Genomic DNA, 22090 nt, shown 5'->3' with positions numbered 1-22090 from the left:
TCTGTGGAATATCAGTCAGAAATATCAGGCACATTAAAGGACAGTTCTAATCTGTACTCTCATGACAGATGGAAAGTTGTCTAGCTTGGATGAATTTTTAGATGCCTGAAACTTGATTTCTTCACCAATCCAAATTCTCAGCTGTTGCCAAAGTCTTTGTCCATCTATGACAGAGGTCACATGAGCTCAGAGACAGCCCATGTGGTTAAATTAGCCTTACAAAAACTTTCATGCCCAAACAGGACAATTTTCAGCTGTTAATTATGTTGTCACTGCCATGAAGCTGCTTCACACCACTTCTGCAGTCTTCACAGACAATTCTGTGGCTTTTAGTTGAGGAAAAATGGCCTCCACATCAGAACTGATGCTGTTTATATTGGAAAATTTTCTTTTTCATTTACTGTATCAGGCTCTTGTTGGCTGGTCAGGAAAAAAATGCAGGACAAGGAAGGGGGTTATGGCTGGTTAGTGCATTAGGAGGCACTGGCAATTCTCTGTTACACATCAGAGGGTTGGTGAGAGACCAGTAGCACTTTGTTCACAGCCAACAGTGATATATATTTAAAGTTCATACCAGGTGCTGGCTTGCAGCCAGGTACAGTTCCAACTTTACTAAAGATTAAAGAGTGGCTGCTGCACTCCTGCACTGCAGTCTGGCAAAGTCAGGGAGCTCAGCTATTGCTCCCCATTCTGTACTTAAAAACCCAAACCAACATTTCCAGCACACTAGAGCTGTCAAAAGGCTCAAAGATCACCAGCCAGGGATCTACAGCAGCTCTGCATTGCCTCTGTAAATCAGATTTCTTAGCAGTGACATGTCAGTTATCACATGTAGAAATTAAGTGGTCCAGTTGCTACTCCCTGGACTTTTCTTTAAGAGGTACAGGTGTCTTCCTCAAAAGAGGATCCTCAATCAGACCGAAGGGCTTGCTGGTACTCATGAAATTTAGCAGGAGGAAGGCAATATCTAGTTACCAAATCCCTTCCTAGAGCTATGCTGAAGAGGTTTTGGAAAATAAGCTCATCAGAGCCTTCCTGCCTAAAAGCATATCAGTGAGACAGGAAAAGGATATTCTTGAAAAGCAGAATATTTCCAAAAAGGGTATGACAGGACCACACCTGATGCCTCATGCAGTTCTAACAGTTACCACCACTCCTCTAGAAACAAGGTTTCCTCTTTAGTGGGAGGTTTGGGGCTGTAGCTCTGACATATTGGAATATTAACTGCTCAGTGTTTGATGTCGGGCTAGTGGGAAAGCATTTTCCAATTAACCATCTCTGTGTTTTTTCCTTTCCCCCCCTTAACTACCTCACTGTGTCTGTCTATCCTCCTTTCTGCACTAAAAGTGGCTGTTCCTCTGTCTCCAAGCTCCTCCTGCTCTTCTGCAGCAGACCAGCTCCTGTCTAACCATGAACATGCTCTGTAAGTCCTTTCTTTTATTACTGCAGCTCTGTGTCTGTTCACTATTTACTGCAACGCAATTTGAAGCCTCATGTGATTTATAGCTGAAGATTTGTGGGGTAGAAGCCCAGCTGAATGGGGATGTTTCACCCCAGGACATGGAGGGTGGGCTTCTGGCTGCAGGATGCTGTGGACAGCAGGGGTGCTGCTTTTTGGGGATGGTGGTTCTAGGATGGTTGTTCTCACTCCAAGGACCATGGTACAGCACTGCAGGGTCCTGTCAGTGGGCACCACACAGAGTAAAATAAGATAGAGAGAGTAAGGTTAGATCAGATATTAGAAAAAAAGTCTTCCCTGTGAGGGTGGTGAGGCCCTGGCACAGGTTGCCCAGAGAAGCTGTGGCTGCCCCATCCCTGGAAGTGCCCAAGGCCAGGTTGGACGGGGTTTGGAGCAACCTGATCCAGTGGAAGGTGTCTCTGCCTGTGGCAGGGGGTGGAACAAAATAAGATTTAAAGTCTTTCCCACCCAAACCAGTCTGTGATTCTATGACAATAATGAGCTGGGATTAATTTCACATTAGAGCAGCACAATCTCCTCCTTATGTCACAGACTATGCTCGGGACAGGAGAGCTCTCTGTGGCCCTTGACTGGACCAATTGTGATCCATGCATGAAGCATACAGGACTTTTAATAATTCACAGAATCACAGAATATTCTGAGCTGGAAGGGACCCACAAGGATCATTCAATGCAACTCTTAGTCCTGCACAGGACACCCCAGCAATCCCACTCTGTCCCTGAGAGCATTGTCCAAACACTCCTTGAGCTCTGTCAGCCTTGGGGCCGTGACCACTGCCCTGGGGAGCCTGTTCAGTGCCCAACCACCCTCTGTTTTGTCTCAACCACCCTCTAAACTCCTGGAGTTTAGATGCAGCCATGAGAGGTTTGCACAGGGATGTGGAAAACTCCCAGTACTTGTCTTTAGTCAGTTAAGCCTTCTGACAGCTCTGAGACTTCCTCTCCCCTCAGATGGTGTGCAGGGCTCCGGCTGGGTTCCTGCCACCATGGGACAGGCATCATGGGAATGCTCCAGGGGCCAGGCACTTGCAGACATGCAGCCCCAACATTAAAAAGAAAAATGGAATATGTGTGAAGTTGGCTTCCTGCTCAAGATGTTTCTGGAAAGAGGGCAGGGAAAAGGAGCAGTGCTCATTCCAGGACCGAGAAAATCCTGGTGCTCACAGTGACAGTCTCCCTGTCTTGAAACTGGGATGACAAGTCACAGGGGCTGATATGGCCAGGATTTTGCATCTTTCATGGGAAGACACACAGAAAGCATCTGGCCCTTCCACTTCACACCCTCACAACAGCTCCAGCATCTCAATGTACCAGTCCTTTCACCTGTGCCCCAGACTGTGTCCTTGGCTTCCAGCTGACAAAGCCACAGACCCCGTGGAGATTACACAGTACCCACAAAACCTCCAGTTATCCCAACAGATTTGCAGCAGGCAGGGGTTTCCTCTCCTTCTTCCCTTCAGTGCTTTTGTTTATTCCTCATTAGGACAGTCAGATTTTGAAGAGAGGCAGCAGATCTCAACAGCTGCTGTAAGACAGCAGAGTTCAAAGTGGAGAACGCAGTTTCTGTTTCCTCCATCTGTAATGTTCCATAGCCAGGTTCCCTGGGTGGGATGGAGCAGACGTGGAGTCAGAGCTGTGATCAGGCTGCAATCTGCTCCCTGTATCAGCACTCAACCTGCTTTTGCAGTTTTGCACTGCAGAACACCCAACCACTGACGGAGAACTGACCTTCAAAGTCTGGAGGAAATAATAGAACCTCAGGCTGGTTGGAGCTGGAAGCTGAAAGCTCATCTCATTCCACCCCCCCTGCCGTGGGCAGGGACACCTTCCACCCGACCAGGTTTCTCAGAGTTCTGTCCAACCTGGGCTTAAATACCTCCAGGGATGGGGCATAAAGGACATTTCTCAGTAACAAGGGGTTGCCAAAATGTCTTTTTGAAAGCAGCCAGTGGGACTTGCATAAGCTGCTAATTTAAGGTAGACAGACACAAGTAGGGATCTCAGGCACAGCCAGGGTATCCCTACCTAAACAGGAAGGGAATACTGAGCACTTCTTGGAGAGCACATTACTTGGAGAGAAGAAAACCCACAGTAACTTCAAGCATCTGATACTTCCTGAATCCATCACTGAAACCTGAAGGATTAAGAGACTTTGGGGTGTTTCAGAGCTGGTTGGATTGTGCCTTGGATACACCTGCATATACAAGAGCAGCAATGAAGCAGAGCTTCTTAAAGGAGCTCCTGCTTTGCAGTGTCCAGGGCAGGGAGAGCAGTTTCCCAGCATCACCCCACACCATCCCAGATGGACTTGCTTGGTTCCTGCATCTCAGGAGCTGTGAACAGCAGCTCTGCTTTTCAGCAATATTCAGACCCTTACACCGTGTCCTGTCACCTTCTGGAAGGCCCCTGGGCTCCTTCATGGCTGAGAATTTTAGATCTGTTTCTGCTCACTAAGCTGCTGTCACCAGTGCCAGGCTGTGTGAGCTGATGGGATGGGGCTGGACAGCTCAGACTCGCTCAGACCCAGGTTAGGAGGCTCCTGAGGATTTTGCATGAGGCAGGTTCATAGCTCTTCCAGGGTCTAAGAGGCTTCACTGAGCACTCCGAGCACAGAGGTCTAAATTTCAGCTGGAGGTGTCTAACGTGTCTGTTATTCCTTCAGTCCTTTCTGTCAGGTGTTTGTGAAATGTCCTCATGTGAGTGTTTCTGTCTGCTTTCATCCCTCTGGCAATTTCTCCAGTGTCATTTCCCATCATATGGCCACATGTTCTTATCCCTACAACATCCCTGTGTCTGTCACTTTATTGTAATCCATCTTGGTTGCAGTTTTTCCAAAAATCCCAGCTGAAGAGAGGAAGCAGATGTGATCTACAGTCTCCAGCTCTGTGTGCTGCTATCTCTACTTTTCAGTGAAATTATTAACTCTGCCTGGAACAGTCCAAGCTGAGGTGGTGCCAAATCCTGTGACCCACTAACCCTTGAACATAACATCTTTCCCCTTGTTCTGCTAATCAGAGGGAGGAACATCTTGATTTTCCACCATATCTGTGCTAAAAAGTTACAAAAACTTACCAATCTGGTCTGGTAAGACTTTTACATGATCTAGAGACAGAACTGGAGTGATAAAACTGCTGTTCTTCTACTTCTCTCTTTGTCCTTGCTTATGTCCCTCAGTTGATTTTGTCACAGTTGTTATTGATGAGATACTCAGTGTGGCTGCAGGAAAGTTATTTGAGATCATGCTGTGGTTTTTTTAAGCTTTAAAAGCACTGGGAGGAAAGCTGTCAGTGCCTGTCATAGGAACACAGCTGATTCAAATACTCCAGGCATCAGAAAAAGTATTTTCAACTTGCAACTCAAACCTTTTCCCACAATCATCCTTGGAGACTGCAGGACGTCACTGCCAAGGAGAAAGAAAAGCTCCTTTTTGTCTTTCTTCCCAGGTTAACAATGCATTAGTGTGATGAGGATAATCTCTAGTGGGAGCTATGGCTGTAGTCATATAATAGTTGTCTTGGAAAGATGTTTCAGCAACAGAAATGAGGGGCTGCACAATTTTCCAAAGCATAAATCTCTCAGTTTTGAAGAATGGTCTCAAAGAACAACTGGAAACACTGAGCCTAGAACAGGCTTCCAGCTGGAAAGGGCAATAGGAATGATCAGACCTTCCTTGTAAGCATCACACCAGGATTAACAGGGAAGTGTATATCTGGCAATTTGCTCGGTAGGTGCAGCACATCCTCCTCTGTGAATGCCATGTGCTTTTCTCCAGGAGAAATGAACTCCAGTGCTGTGCAGTATATCCAAGCTATCCCTGGAGGGGAGGGCAGTGCAACAGCTCACCTTGAATCCAAAGGGAAGGAAAGAAAACGTGCCATGGGGGGAATCAGGAAAGAGAGGAAGACCTCCCTTTTTATCCTGGGTAAAAGAGGAAAGTGGCACGTGTGTGTGTGCTCATGTCACTGGATTCCACTTGCACCACTGCAGCATCTTCCTTGGCCCCTGCAGGGAATATTGTGCAGGGCTGGTGCTTCCCCAGCTGCCAGGAGCAGAAAACTGTGGAACCAGCATCTCTGAAGGCTTCTCCTCCAGAAAACCTCCATGGGACCTCCAAGGGTGCTTTTCCTTAGGATGGCAGGGATTTCTCAGCCGAAGTCGCACCTCCATCCTCATTTATTCCAGCCAATGAGCCCGGAGTTGTGCCGTGTTTTAGCAGGACACTTGGAAAAGCAGGGCAGGGACAGGCCCTGCAGAGCCACATCCTGGGATGAGCCGCTGCACCATGGTGCAGATGGCAGCGCCATTTCCAGAGCTATAAACAGTATCATTGTCATAGCTCTTTGAATGGTACTGCCATATGTACTGGACAACCAGCATTTATGCTTGTCAGGGCTTTGGGCCAGCTGGATTTCCCCTCCATTGGGATGAAGCCAATTCCTGAAGTATGAATGAAAGTTGCATGTTTCTCTGGAGTAATTCCCCCTCAGTGCTTATATTTGAGTCTCCAAGGATCATCATGCTATTATCAGCCTCCTAACTCACAAATCCCAAGTGTCCTGCACGTGGAGAAATGGCTGATCCATCTAAACCTCCCTGATTGGTCCAAGAAGAAGCAGAAAGTTCATGGGAATTTTGAAAGCAAACCAGTCAGGCTCTGTATGTTTGCCTTTAGCAAGTATTGTACTTAGAAGTGAAGTGCATTTGACTGAGTGTGTTTGTCTGGGTGGGTGAGTGGAAATTGTTCAGCTTAAACAGCCGATCTTAGGTGTTGTTTACCTCACTGTGCTGCCCTCTGTTTGAATTGCTGAAGGAACAGTAGCCATTTGCAGCAAAGAGAGAAGATCATGACAACACATCACAAGTTGACAAGCAAAGCAGAGCTCAAGGAGCATCAGGGCTGTGCCACCCCAGGAGCTTGGGGGCCGCAGGAGGCTCGGGGCAGCCCCTGCCTTTGCTCCCCTCTGTTCTTGCTGTAAGAGTTGTGCTGCAATGTCCCATTTTTTTTGCCATCCCAGCTTCTTTTTTTGGCAAAGAAGAGGGGGAGGCCAGCAGCTCTGGGCTTTGCTGGGCAAAGGAACCAGTATGGAAGTGTGAAGATACACAGGCAGGTGTTAGGGGAGGGAGTGCCCTGTTTCCCATGGAGCCCTCACAAACATGGAGATGCTTTTCCAGGAGCAGGGGTCCTGCTGGTGTGCCTCTTTTCCTGGAGAGTCAGTCCCTTTGGAGGGCTGGCTCAGACCACAGGCCATGGCTAGGGATGCAGAGAGGGGCCAGATCAGAGGGGGTAAATGTTTATGGAGCTGTAAACTCTGCTGGGCTGTGGCTGAGCCTCTCAGCTGACAAATGCCAGATACTCAACATTAGTCTGATTCCTACTTCAAAAGGACCCAAAGAGATCTCAAAACCAAGCAGAAAATGTGTTTCTGAGTCTACGTGTGCAATATCATTAATAGATTTTGATGACTAACGAGTCCAGGCATTTGTGACAAATATTCCATTTATTTGGCCACTGGTTCAGAGACATATTCTAAGAACTAATTAATTCTTTCAGCTTCTGGATTAAACTATTGTGCAAAACATCCTATCAAACACAGAACATTATATGGTATGTTACTGTAATTAAATAAAGAGATAACTGAGCTTGAGAGATGCCCACAACACTTAATTAGGATTAATTAAGCAACATGATTTACAGCTGGAGAAGATGAAACTGAGCAATTCAAAACTGGCTCGGCAAAGTGGCTGTGACGTGCTGGATTCATGAAAGCACATACTTTGCTTATCAGAAGCGCTGCAATGGCAGCCTCCCCAAGCAAGTTTATTTAAAGAGTTTGGGTTTAGCCCCTGGAACACACCCATTCTCCTGACCAAACACAGACATGTCTGTGAAACAGGGAGGAGTTCATACCTGGGTGGCTGGAGGCTCAGCAGTACAAGATTTCCCTTATAAGCCCTCTCTGAGTCAGCAGCCAGATTAGTGTGTTCTTAATTTCCTAGAGTCATAGAATCATAGGATGATTTGCATTGGAAGGGACCTTAAAACTCATCCAGTTCCATCCCCTTGCCATGGGCAGGGACACCTTCCACTATCCCAGGTTGCTCCAAGCCCCGTCCAACCTGGCCTTGGACACTTCCAGGGATGGGGCAGCCACAGTTTCTCTGGGCAACCTGTGCCAGGGCCTCACCATCTTCACAGGGAAGAATTTCTTCCTAATATCCAGTCTAAACCTACTCTCAGTTTGAAGCCATTTGCTAAATCATTGGGCAAAGTGCATCTTCAGTTGCCTCAACTAACACACAGGATCGAAGGTACAAATTGGTTGATTTTGTAAGAGGATGGATTGTTGCAGTAGAGCCAAAACTTAAGTCAGTGAAACATTTGAAACTTGATGGCTGAAAAGCAATTTTCTGTTCCATTTGCTACGTGTATCATTGCTTTGCTTTTCCTCAAGAAGGAACAAACATAAATTTGAGCAGCATTTATTTACCAAAGCAGAGGCTGAGGTGGAGATTTATAGACTATGTCATCTCCTCTGAAGCAGAAAATAGAGAGGCCCAGGGGCATCCGAGGAAAGGGGATGGCACAACCTTCAGAAGTTTGAACTTATTTGTTTGCTTCTGCACTTCAGATTGGAAGGCAATATATAAAGCAATGGACAGGGAGGGTCTGCCAGTTGTGGTGGCCCTGAAAGATACTCATATCTGCAGAAGGACTAGAAGAAAGCACAGAATAGCAGAAGTAGCCTCATGTTAACAGCAGGTATATGCAAATAAGGGTTTTACACACACAGGTACAAACACAAAGAGGCACAGAGCACTGGGTTCAGTGGTGTATCTCAGTTACTGCACAGCGTAGGACTGTGGTGCTGTGGGCATCAGGTCCATAGGTTAAAGGGCTGGGGGCACAGTGAGAGATTAATTATGTGAGAGGGCAAAGAAGCTACTTCTGTGATCAGCCTGGCCCAGGAAAACAGCTCTGCCTGAAGGAATCGACCTCCCAGGCAGCACATGCAGATGTTCTCAACTGCAAACAGAACAAAAAGGCACCACCTGATCTCAGGGAAAAAAAAGTTGAAGTCCTTACCTGAATATGCCCAGCATGTTTTCATAGCTGTGTTGGACTGTCAGAGCAGCAGTTTTATCTTCAAACATCCTCCCTCAGCCTGGGAATCCCTTGGGCAGCCACAGGCTCTGAGATGCCATTAGTTACAGACGGGCAGAGCTCAGCCAGGTGAGCAGATGTTGTCATGGAAATGCTGCAAGGACATGGGCCAGGTCCTGCCCTGTAAAGCAAACCTGACCAAGACAACCTTGTTGACAACCTAAGGCTGAAGGACCTAAACCAGCATAAAATGAGGAAAACACAGCTGGGGTTTTGCTTTCTTTATGTCTGTTTTCGGGTTTACATTTTAAATTTTTTATCTGTGGATTAAAGGGAGATTCTATACCTGAGGCTTACTGGGACAACCCCTCTTCTTTCCAGGCACCTGTGCTGGGTTCATGGGCTTTCTGAACTGCTTGTGCTGTGAGAGTGGTTGTACCTGTGCTTAGGAATGAGACTTTGAAAAGGCACCAGATTTGGTGACTTTGTACTCATTTGTCCCATCTGAGCATGTTACTCTCTTGATTCTGAATCGTGGCATTTAAATCATACATGGACTGTTGCCACAGCACAAATGACAAGTATATTTATGATCTGTCTTGCCAGGATTCAGATTTAGGTGCCCACTGTTGGGGTTGTTCTCAGTCACTTGAAGGTGCAACTGTGAAAATTTGTATTCCACAGTCCCATTCCAGCAAACTCCAGAGCTTCATATATGCCTAAAGGACTCAAACTTGGCTGAGTCAACCCAAAGACTCAATATTCATAAAATATTTTTGATTGTTTTCTGCCAGCATTTCACTTTATGTCAAGTAGAATAAATGACTGGTTTCACCTGAAACCTCATTTCCCCACCTTGTATTTCTGCAAGGAAACTGCAAACTTAATTGTGTCAGCAGGGGAAGGAATGTGACTTGATCAGTGATTATTGTGTGCATTTCTCCCGGGTGATTGCCAGATATTTTGATTGCACTAGTTACCTCCTCCTGTGATCAAAATCAATACATCTGTCAATGCAGCCCCTAAGTGTCATGTTCCAATCTACAAGGCATTTCTCTGAGGAGCAATCTCAAAAAGAATTGCTGAGGGCTGTTTTTACTCTATGAAACCCACCAGAAAATAAATATCTGCTTGATTACAATGCCTCATTTCTTGGGTTTCCCTCATCCTCCCCCCAAAAATATAAACTGTTTGCAGCTATGCAAATCCTCATATTTTTGCCTCTCCTGACACTTGGAGAAGCATCCTGGGATACGGTGTGTTCAAGTGTTCAGACTGAGCTTGACATTTTTCTTTTGGACATCTTCTGGAGCCATGAAATTCTACTCATTAGGATGCTCTGATGAGAAAATGTTTTCATTAGGTCCTTGTTGCACACAGGAGCTCAGAGGTCCCTGAACCTGGAGGGGAGCAGTAACTGCCATCTCCTGTACGAGATCCTCACGAGCAGATGCCCGGGAACAACTCCTGTTGAGATTGGAAAGGCTGAAGTCAGATAACAGGCCATGAGCACAGGATGTTTGGGAGTAGAGCTAACAGAAAATGGGGACTTAGCAACCTCTGAATCACATCAAAATGAAGAAGCTGTCAGAGGCACCTCCTGTCCTCCCCAGCACACTCCTTAAGATGATCCATCCTCACTGTAAAATAGCTCTTGGCAGGGAAGGTGGATGAGCAAAGGAAGCATCATCCTTCCTGAAGAACAGGGGAACGAACACACAGCCAGCCAGCAATATGTACTTACTGGCTTGGCTTGGGACCTGGTTTAACCAAGCTAAAAATGAGAAGAAACTGCCGATGAAAGTGATGCAGGGAATTAATGTTTGCAAGGGGGGTGAATGTGGGGGAGCAGAGTAGGATGGGGAGCGTGGAGGGTCTGCTGCCCTCTGAGAGGAAACCTGGTGGGCATCGATCCAGCCAGGGCTGTAGGGAGGAGAATGTGGAGATCCTCCTCAAATTAAGCACCCACTTCCCATGTCCCCATCTGTGGTCTTTTATTCCTAACAGAATGCTTGCAAAATACGACTAGTTAAGATTTTGCCATGTTAGTATTTTTCATAATATGACATATAAAGTTTTATGAATTCATAACCCAGTGGGTTGTAAGAGATAAACAGTCTAAAGTCAGGAATGTGCTGCTTAATGTATATCATAGAAATATTAATTGAAAAACCTGGAGTCAGAAGGAAAGAGGAGAGGAAACTTCCATTCAGCATAGCATGGTGCTTGCTCTCTGAGCTGCCCTCCCCTGGGAGCAGGATGGAGAACTGAGGAAAGGCAGCCAAATAAACTTTACATTAAGTTTGTAAGACTTACTACAACTTAAACTACAACAGGTACTAGTTGAGATGTTAAAGGCACTGATGAGGATCTTCTTAATTTTGATCTGGTTTTTTTGGGGGTTTTGTTTGTTTGTTTGTTTGTTTTGGGGTTTTGTGGGGTTTTGTTTTTTATTTTTGTTTTGTTTTGTTTTGTTTTTGTTATTTGCTTTCACTGTGATTAAATTAACTGTTATTTAACTGTGGGTTTTATTATTTCATTTTTGTGCCATTACTCCATTACCAGAAAATATATTTTTCAGCTTTTCCCCTTAGGTGCCTTAAGATATGAACACTGCACAGGAAAACTAAGTGGTCTTTTCACTATTTCATTCCACAGCTTTGACAAATGGCTTGTGGGTTTTTTTCCTAGCAGATGAAAGGTCTTATTATACCAGTGATGAGACCTCAATTTAAAAAAAAATCATTATCTTCCATTTGAATATTATTAATTGATCCTGCTTGTATTTCAGTAATTGAAACACCTTACTTAAAACCAGAAGCCTATTATGAGCCATCCCATCTGTGGGTAGTTATGAACTGCTCTCAATGTGCTGCTGTGTATTTCTAATGTAACTGAGCACTTCCAAGAGCTCTCCTAATTATCAGATTTGAGCCTCTTACGAATGTTGCATTCATTATGGTGCAAAAAATGAACTGTAGGCCAAAATCTGTAGCTAATTAGAACATATAATATAGTGCCAAGCTTAACATTACCAAGAGAGAAATGGAAATAGAGAGTTAATGTGAGAAAAAGGGGAAAGTGCTCATCTTCCACAATGTGACACTGAATGGCCCCTCTCATTTGCTTACTTGTTTACCCTGGTGTTTATAATTAGCAAATGGATTTTGCTCACTGAAAACAAATAGCTCCTTCATTGATTTTAAAGTTAGCTTAGTTTCTGTCCTTCGGTGCCTAAGTTGCTTTTTCTCACGTGGAAACACCAACTTTTACAGCATTAACAAGGAAATCTATAATGAAAGAAGTCAGCAGCTCTGGACTGATTCCATCAGCTTGGTTGATGTCTGGATCTGATGTTTTTCTTCACTAGTTGTTGTCACATTTTTGTTCATAATACCCAAAGTCCAAGGCCTTTAGCTAAAGCTGAGCAGGACATCCTGCAGTGGGAAATAGGGAAAATTATGAACATCATCCAGGTCAAGAAGAAGCATAAGGAGACTGGGAAAAGAGAAAACAGTGGTCAAGTTCTGCAGTCAAGGTGAGGGGGTTGGAAAGGACCACAGCTGATAATCTGTGAAATTCATTAATAGAGCCTGGCAATAAAAAGAATTAAAAAAAATAAATAAATTAAAATGAGCACTTGCTGTTCCAGGGAAACAAATTGATTGGGTCAAATTCAGCTAACGTTTTCAGCAGGAGAAAACAAAAGGGAAACAAGATGCTGAAGTGTTTTGACATTTCATTTCAAAATTGTATTTCAGGTTATTATTTGCCTGCACTTTTAAACATGCTCCTTAGAAAAGATCTGCATCTACTTAAACAGAAAACCAAATGAACTGGAGGGGATTTCAGTCTTGGTTTGCCAGAAAAAAAAAAAAGAAAGATGAACATTAGTTTTGTACATCAGCCTAAAGCAGCAGTGCGGGTGTGTCGGTGCAGTCACGTACCCACCGGGCACTGCTGCAGCAATCCCTCCAGTGCCTTCCCTGGATCTGTGTGGGAATCCCATGGCCTTGTGTGACTGGGATGGTCTGGGAACATGTCCTGGAGCTGCAGGTCATTAGAGCAAGCGGCAGCCAGAGCTGGTTTGTAAGAGTGGGGGAACAGGTGAGCTTCATCCTTCAGGGATGATGGAACAATGGAGAAAGAAAGGAGAGAAACAAACATATTGATGTGTCCTGTGACTTGTCAGAGACAAAGAAACTCTTTTTTTCTTTTTCTGTTTTTTTTTTTTCTTTTTCTTTTTTTTTATTCCCAGTGTTATATTTCTCTCATTCAAGGGCTTTGCTTACTTGGAGAACTGGCTGCTAATTTTAAATCTGAGGAGGCACGCAGAAGTCTTACAAAATATAGTGGAGACTGCATTATGTGGGCTGGAGACAGATGTTTTTCAAACCTCTAAGTGAAACTTAGTAGAGAATGATGAGGGCTTAATTCCAGCTCACAAGGTCTGAACAGCATTATTTGATTTAAAGATAATTAAGATATTCAGCATAGCTGCTCAAGAGTGGAAAAAATAAACACTTGTCATGAGACAGAGACAAATTTGTATTTAGATTTGACTACAAAGGACTTTAAATCAACATTGCTGTCAGAGCCATATAAATAATTTAGCAATCCAAATGTTTTCCCAAGAGCTGGATTTTTACTATTCAGCTGCAATGGGAAAATTGAATTTTTGATGGTATTTCCGTGGATTTTACCCATGTTTTCTCCAAGGACTGCAGAAGTCCACTGATATTTGCTTCTCTTTATGACCTGTTGGTGACTTCTGGGTTGCAGGTCAATCCTATGCAGCACGAGAAAGGTACACAATAAGTTTAAGCCTTATTGCTAAGAAATCTTGGAAGCACCTCTTCATCCTGCTAATTCTGCAGGCATGGCATATCAAATTGTTTTATGTTGTTCAGCAATGTTAATACACATTCAGACAAAAGAGTTTCTAATTTCTGGCATATTTTGCCCCAGGAATGATGGTGAGTCGGTGGGGGCTATTTTTCTTATCCTGCTATAATGATTTTCTGCTGATGGCCAAATGCAGAAGTTCACTTTAGTGGCTGGAATCATGACTTATTCAGCCCAGAGTTTACGGAGTTACTGGAAAGCTTTCAATTTTATGGAGTCTGTGAACCTGGTAATTGAGAGAGAGGGAACAATTCTACACTCCTCTCATGAAAATTTAATATGCAGCTGTATTAAAAGCAAATGTTTTGTGAAATTACATTAGATTTGGCCTATGTGTATTCATTTTTGTCAACAGAAAATGAAAATAGAACAATGTATTTTATTCACATTTCCTTTTCACATTTTGTGTATTTCAGATTTTAAAACTTTGTTTTCTTCTTTCAAAGTGAAAAAAAAAATCATAGATTAAAGGAGTGAATTCCAGAGATTCCTGGATTTTATGTTTACACTCTTCTCAATTTTCTGACTGTTTCCCAAGATTTCCCAGTTTTCCAAAATGTCAAAAGTATCTTTTCAGGGAAACAATAGGATTGTTGTCTTTACCCCAAGCCCCTGCATCCCTGGAAGCCACTCCAGGCTCTTTCCTGAGTTCTGAAAAACAAGCTCACATTTTATTCCAGGACCACGGGGATTCAGTCTGTGTGATCTGTCCTGTGTGGTTCCACCACAGACATGGGGAAATAACGATGCCAACCAGGCACTCTTCTGCACTGAGTGTGAGTCTTCTCCATCATCTACAGGCAATAGTTTACCAGGGTTAGTGACTGCCATAAAATACAGAATTAAAAGACTCTTTTCTGCCTGCTCTTGAAACAGGAATAAAGTAAGCAGATGCATCACTGCCTGGGATAACTTACAAACAGTCATCTTAAGCTGTTCGCTCTTCCCCTCTCTTTTATAGTGCATTTATGAATTATGTTGTTTGCATTTGTAATTATGGAACTGAACAGATGGGGAAAGGCTTATTTCAGAATGAAGTGTTCATTAAAATAACCTGCTCTCCTCTGCCAAGTGATTGTTAACCCTAATCCCAATTTGATATCAAAGAGAGTTATTTATTCTTTCTCTTCTAAGTTTGTCTGAAAGAAACAGAGCTTTGAGAAACGGACACGATATTGAGTGTGGAGCCACAATAGTGGGGCTGAATATATTCCAGAGGGGAAACCACTGAGGAGCCTTCCAGCTGTGATAGAAAAATGCAGGGAAAGATAAATTGTGGACCAATGCAATGTCAAATCTAAGAAAAGTTTTAAATTCTTCATTCAATTTGGAAGCTCAGTTCCATGTAAAACGTGGCTCCAGCCAGCGTCTCCCTGTGTGCAAACTCTTTCTAAGTTCTACCATCTTAGGTGGTTGAGCAGAATAATGGTAAATCCCATTATTAAAAATGGGACTCTCTTCTTTCTTCACAGTTTATCAGATCTTACAAAATCTTAGCTTCTTCTATTCCCAACAAGTGTTTACTGGGTGCTTCTGCAAATAATTAGAGTGGTATCAAACAAAAACAATAACAAGCAACTGGCACAAACCTGGGAGAAGTTTCAATGCCACAAAACCTGCAGATTTATTTCTTTTCTTATTAGTTAGTACTATTGACAGTGGGACCTTCATTTTTTGATCAGAAGGAGAATGGGTTTAGTGCAAAAGTCCCAGGGAGCACAGAGTTAACAGCTCTCATACCTCCCTGAACAAAACCCAGCCCAGGGACAACTGCAAAACCTCCCCTGAGTCTCCAGTGAATGTCAGGACAACAGGAACCACCTTCTGCCAGTCCAAAAAAAGGAAGCAATTAATAATGTAAACAGGTGTAAGGGGAAAGGGTTATTAAACAGAGAGCAAAGGCAGCTGTGCACCTACAGCAGGTTTGGGAGGGCTGTGACTTCCTCCCATTGCCCTCCTTCTGTGCAGCTGAAAGCTTTGCCCTGCTGGGGCAGTTGTGGGCGTTCAGTTTATTTGTGATGATGAGACCTTCCTGCTGTCTACAACTCCCTGAAAGGAGGTTGGAGCCGGGGCAGAGGGGTGGGCTCTTCTCCCACATAACAAGCTCAGGGAGACCTCAGGCTCTGGGAAAGTGGTGACTGGTTTTCATTACAGCTGAGGGAGCCAGAGACCAGCAATTTTTTGGCTTTGCTTTCTTAGTAAATTGTCCAAGTTGGTGTGAGAGATAGCTCTGCAGGGAATGAAAGTGGGAAGATTGTAAGCATCCCCTTGGTGTTTTCTTCTTGGCTTTTGCTGAGTTCCCAGAATAATGCTGGAGCTTCTTGTTCTGGTTGTGGGCTGTAAAACCTCCTGTGCTGAGAGCTAATCCAACCAGTTAATTAAAGAGTCCATTGGACTTTCTGAAACAGTGGGAGATGCAGAAGCAATTATCTTCAAATTGGCCATCATCACAAAGTGCCATTTGGCGAGTAGGGAATAGTCTCCAGCAGCTCCCTTTAGGGGTGGCAATGCCTTTCCATTACTGGGCTTTACTACTACTGGGTGTTTGATCTGAGTAAAGTTTTGGGGGAAATGACAGGAACATTGTCCCCAGTTCTGGGAGGGGACAGGTGCAGAGGGCAGGGGCCTCGATTTGTAATTGAGCTTGGTGGTTTAACGTGCTAGTGTGTACAAATCCCATTAGAGGCAGGAAAGCTGAGCAATTAATTTGCTGCAGATAATTTATTTAATGCATTTAAACTTTTTAATGTTGGGGTTTTTTTCTCCTGCTCACATACTATGGCTTCCTCAAATGTATTCATTACTCAGACCTATCTTGCTGTTTCTCTTGAAACATTCAGCCCACACGTGGAGGGTTCGAGTGCTGTTTTCTCCTTGCATTGTAAGATAAATCCTTGGTATCTCCATGGGGTGGGAGCTGAGGCATGTCAGGTGTGTGTTCCTGGAGTGAGGCAGCACTGAGATTCAGGTGTAGCTGTGCCTTTTCTCTGAAGTTTACTCCTCATAAGTCTGATGCCTGAAAAATGAATTGTATTTTCAGGGAGTAGATCAGTTAAGTCATGGGAGTCAGAACAAAAGCAGGGCTTTTATAATCCCATCCTTTATCCAACACTAAGTTGATGCTCTGCAACTGGCAGGTAGCTTTGAAATTCCATTTGAAGGGGAAAACTGCAGCATGTGAAAATAACCCAGGTAACACAAAAGCCCGTCAGCAGAGGACTCCTTTAATGCATTCCTGGAGATGTTGGTAATATTTTTACAAATGATGTGCCATTACCTGAGCAAGCCATCACCCTACAGTGCAGCATTTCCACCCTGTGTAGGAATGCTCTTTCCTCCTCTCCTACCAGTCCTCTTTCCCCACAGGGTAAACAGCTGGAAGTGTTGAGCTAACAACTGCCAGAGGCTTCAGACAGACACTTTGTGCCACACGAGATCCCGGGACACCTTAATGACTTCTCTTTAGCTTAATGCATCTCTGTAACAAACGGCATCACCTGCTATTGCTGATCTTGCACCACTTTCTGACTGCTGCAGAAGAACAAGGAAGGTTTGGCTCTTTGGATATCCTGTATGAAGTTGAGCTTTCAGTCTCTGTTGCGCTGCTGAGCAAGTCCCAGGTCGCTCCGAGCTATGTCTGCCCTGTTGATGGAGCACGGGGTCTTCTGGCTCTCATCCTCTGTATCCCCATTTGTAGCAGAGACTTTGCCATTCCAGAGGTCTCCTTGGTGGATCATTTCACACACTGTCCCATGTCTGACTTGGTATATCAAATTAAAACTACGTTATGACTTGTATTCTTCATGGTCATCTCATCGGAGTGTCTGTTCAGTGTTAGATGCAAAATGTCTTTTCTTGTTTCTTACATCAAGTCTGTAAATTGTTGGGAGAACGAGCACATTTTTAAAATTTATTATCCTTATTTAAAGCTGATTTATAAATTTATTACCCATATTTAAAATGGAGTATTAAGAGTGCAGTAAAGCAACCAAGCCTGGCCGTGTTGAAAACCAGCATCTGGTCCATTAAAGGGTGAATTCCTGCAGGAATAATCACCAGAGCAAACACTGACAGTCAGCACAGTTCATACCCTGGCTTTCATTTTGAGGCCATACCTGATCCCCTGGAACTAACGGATACATCATTTGTAGGATATTCAGATTATCTGCTTCAGACATTTCAGTGGCATTCCAAGCACCTCAGTTAGGAGCCTAAGCCCCAAAAATGCTCAGTGATTGAGAAAGAGATGCATCCTCAGTAATAACACCAAGTGAACTGATGTCACAGTATGAGTTTATGAACTTGTAGAAAAAGTTCGTGGCTTTTTTTAGTGATTATTCAAACAAACCCTGAGGCTGATAGTACTTCACTCTGCTAACAGGAAGAGAACTGATATATTCCTCTATTTTCTTGGGCTTTTTCCTTTTAAATCTTTATTGTGTACAGATGTTTCAGGTGTGTCTTGGATGTTTGTTACTAAGAGAAATAACATATCTGCATGTCTAAACATTCAGGAGAAAAGTCTTAATAGAGACCTGATTTCCCTGATACACATTTGAACGAGGGAAAAATATATTTTTACAGTTATTTTTGCAGTTTCTTCTTTCTAGACCTACTCAGAGGATGGTTTAGTCCAGCTTTAGTTTAAATTAAACAGACTGCCTAGAGAAGATACCTGGCTTGCTCTGTACCCTTCAGGGGGGTTGAAAGCAAGAATGATTAGATGTAAAATTTTAGAAAGATGTGCTAAATCAGTTTTACTCATGTTAGCCAACAGTTTTGCTGTCACCTCAGATCTGCTTATTCCTGCAAAGCACTGCACACCACTCAGGGAAAACAGCTGCACGTCACCAGCAAACTCAATCAGCAGTCCTGTTCAGAGAGCCACACTGGGATGAGCAACAGGAGATGGGCTGGTAGATTAGGGTAAGAGATAACATGGAATTCTTACAGCAGAATTCTGGTTTTCTATGTCTGGCCCAAAGCCTGGAGAAATATCATAAAGGTCATGATACCTCCAAAGGACATAACACCTGAACAGCACTGGTTTGATAAGACATGCTAGAATTGGCCCTAGACCGAGATGACTGTCTTTTCTAAGTGGAAATGCCCTGGAATGTTGGTCTTGGTTTCATCTTAAGCAGCACTGACTTCCCAAGCAAGTCTCAAATGATTCCTTAAATGCTTGAACTGAAGACATTAACTGAAGTGCCTTCAGCTCAGTCCACCCACAGGTGATCGATGTTTCTTAGCTCCTTGGTCTGGATTCCTGTCATCCAGCTCACCTTAGACACATGAAAACCAGCGTTCTTGGTTTTCAGGGTTTGTCTTGACTGCTTCAAACCAAAGATTTGGTTTCCTGTCATGGAACAAAGAAGGGCTTTGCTTTGCTTAATGTGAGATCTGCATACTTGGAAGATGCCCTGTCTTAAGATGTACTTTGGGGTTTTCAAGAACTGATTTTACATAAGCAGGTAAACAGGTCATTTTCATTGTCACTAACCAGTCCTTGTGTCCCTCCACTCCCAGGTACACTGTTTTACGCAATGGGCATCATCAGGAACATGAGAAGCTTCCCATCCACAACGATCCTGAATCCCAAGAGTCCTGTTTCTAGTCATGGTCCTAATAGAGGAATGGTCCAGCTGAAAGAACCTTTTAGGATATCCAAAGGATTCATGGACAGCAGGACTTGTTGAAAAATCATTCATCTGCATTGTCATGGTGCCTCCTACACTGACTTCACATGGATGTCCAGCTGTGGGATGGATGGAAGGTACAGGACTCCTGTACCTGCAGGGATGGCTGGATGGCTTTATTCCAGGAGGGAGTGATTCCTGTCAACATAAGGACACAAAACAGATACAAACCACTCAGTGCAGGGACTTCTGCTGCTCCTTTCCAGCTGCCATCTGTGTACAAGCCATCTCTCTGTCCTGCAGTCTTAGAGATCCCAAGGTCTGGCTGAAGCCCTGACAGGATGTGAGACTAAAGCCCTGCTTCATCCGTGCGAGATCCTGCCCGCGGTGATGGATGGTCGGGGGAGAAACAGCACTGTGTTTTCTTCAGCAAAATAAGGGGGAACATTTGCCCTTTGATTATAGCTGCTGCTGAAGGGTCAGCACGAGCTGCTGGTTCACCCAACCCTGCAGAGCTTTGTAAATGCTTTTACTGTGTTTCCTGGCCACGTTCATTGGTAGAAGACTCTGGTGTGCATAGAGGGCCTGACAAGCTGGAGTGGGACCTACAGAGACATCTCACCTCTGACAGGGCCCTGCCAGCACTGCTCCAGTCCAGCCCACGGGCCCAAAGCCATGTCCAGTGGACAGGATATGGCCCTCAAACCCAGGCATTCTGACCCAGAAGAAAGATTGGCCAAGAGACAGTCAGTCTGTAATAGATCACTAAGTGCCATCTTGAAAAATACACCATCTAATAAACTTTTCTAGCTACATTAGGAAGAGAGACTTCTACTTCCATATTCCACCGTTATTTTTCTATTTGTTTCTGTTCTCTTCCAGTTGAGGCAAGAAGTTTCAAGGTTTTCAAATATCACCATATGCACATCTGCTTGCAAAGATCTCAGTCCTCAGCTGCTTCCTGCATGTAGATGTTGCCATGTTCCTTGTGAGCTGCTTCCACCTTTGCATGGAAAGGGTGAGCAAGGCTGTAGACTTCACAACTTTGGGAAAATGATTTTCATGCAGTAGGAAATATGCAGGATCAAGACTATGAGCCTCTACCCTTTTTAAATGAAGATCTAACCCAGAGATGCCACCCTGAGCCTAGAAAATAAACTTGTACTTTGTTATATTGTGTAATCATGTACAGCTATTTTTAATGTAAAAAGAAAAGGTGACATTATTTATTATTTTTTATCAGGAACATGTGTTTTTTTCATTAAAAGCTTCTAGACCCAGGAGCTTAACATTATATGTATTATTATTTAGTAATATTTCTGTTGCTATGTGACAGGTATTTACTATAAACAGACAAATCCTGCTTTGAACAAACAAAAATGTTGCTCAGTAGGAAAAAAATTGTGCATGATAAGAACAACTGGCTTCCTCTGCCACGGTGTCTGACTTCTTTAAATACTTCTTCCACATAAAAGTCACTGATAAAACCTCACAGCCTTTCCCTTTAGGTTTCAAAAGGACTCTAGGGAGAAATAGCCCTAATTAGAAGACCAGACACTTACCAAAGTAGAGAATTGCTGGCAGTTAGAAAGAGAGAAACTGTTGGTGTTTTCATGGAAGGTGCTCCTGGTTCATCATTAGGACCTGTTTGGCAATTACCTGTTTTTACAGGGCTTTGTTTCAAAAAGAACTCCTTGAACTGTACTGTTGACACCAAAACAGAGCAGAGAGTGAAAAAAGGAAGGTCATTATTGAAAGTTTGGAAAAAAATCCATCCAGAGCTGCTTGAGTCCTGTGATCCTCACCCTCTGTGGGACTGCTCACACTGGTTGTGTCAGGATTTGGGTACATGAGGCTTCAGAACAGGTTTTCTTGGTTTCACCTCAAATATCAAATTTCTTAGAGAAATCCTGAAAAAGCTTTTCTCTGTCCCCATTAAAAGGCATCAAAACATTGGTGTGAAATTTCTCTGAGTGATCTGGACCCAGCAGCAGCATGGGGATGCTACAGTAATTGTGTTTTTGTTTCTGCTGTTGTCCTTGAAGTGTTGTTTTCTCCTATATTTTTATGTGCATTAGTAATATATCTCTTCTTAATTTAAAATGAACTCCTCAACAGGGCAGTTTCCTCACAGGCAACATTCTGAAGGCTCTATCAACGGGAGCAGTAGCTCACTAGCCAAGATGGTCAACTGCTGTGATAGGAAAAAATTCCAAACACTGTATTTGAATGAAATACCAAACACAAAATGTCCATGTTCTGTGGCATTTCTGACGAATTGCTCGTTGGACTCAGCAAACCTGTCATGAACCACCTGGCAGCTCCTGCTTAGTAAGTCAGTAATCTCAGCAAAGCTTCTGTGAACCCAGCAAATGACGTCGTCTGTCATCAGTAATGGCAGAACTTCTCTGGAAAAGGAGCTGTCTCACAGAAAGGACCCAGACTCAATTTCCTTTGCTAAAGGTGGCTGCTCCTGCAGCCTCTCAGTTCAGCTTCCCATTGACCTTCTTGGCTAGTGGTATCAGAGTCTTTGCCTGTGCTGAGTAATGTGTAATGCATTGGCTGTTTCTAAAAATAAAAAATCTTCTATGTGCACTGCAGTGAACTCCAGCTCATGCTCATTTCTTGGCTGTTTTCACTCAAAACACATGATGTGACCAAGTTACACTTCATTGCCTTGCAAGACACTCCAACAGCCAGAACAGGGAGGGAGAATCTGACCCTTCTTTGCTTTTTCTAGAACTCCCTGACGGGAGGGTGGAGCCAGGTGGGGGTCGGGCTCTGCTTCCAGTGAACAAGTAAGAGGACTAGAGGAACAGCCTCCAGGTGTGCCAGGGGAAGTTCAGGTTGGACATCAGGAGGAATTTCTTCACTGAAAGGGTTGTCAGGCACTGGAAGGGGCTGCCCAGGGAGGTGGTGGAGTCCCCATCCCTGGAGGTGTTCAAGGAATGACTGGACATGGCAC

At 43.9% G+C, this 22090-nt stretch overlaps 1 protein-coding gene across 3 annotated transcripts in view; it reads left to right on the top strand.

Moving 5' to 3' along the window:
• Nucleotides 1–21725, top strand: part of HTR4 (5-hydroxytryptamine receptor 4) — a 62497-nt gene extending 40772 nt beyond the window's left edge. Inside the window, exons 6-7 of one of the 3 annotated variants that reach the window (XR_007628587.1) lie at nt 16853–17036; nt 19016–21725. Coding sequence is in view for 1 of the 3 variants with exons in the window: in XM_050312269.1 (XP_050168226.1) it covers nt 19016–19103 (88 nt within the window). In the remaining 2 variants the exon portion in view is untranslated. Of the gene's footprint in view, nt 1–16852; nt 17251–19015 lie in introns of all 3 variants that reach the window. The other 2 variants (XR_007628588.1, XM_050312269.1) reach the window with 2 other exon arrangements.
• Nucleotides 21726–22090: the final 365 nt, after the last annotated feature.

This window comes from Myiozetetes cayanensis, unplaced genomic scaffold (assembly GCF_022539395.1).
Source record: "Myiozetetes cayanensis isolate MyiCay16 unplaced genomic scaffold, myiCay2020 scf17, whole genome shotgun sequence".
In the NCBI taxonomy this organism is placed as follows: domain Eukaryota; kingdom Metazoa; phylum Chordata; class Aves; order Passeriformes; family Tyrannidae; genus Myiozetetes; species Myiozetetes cayanensis.
The sequence above is the reverse complement of the archived record's forward strand: the minus strand, read 5'-3'. Positions and strand labels throughout refer to the sequence as shown.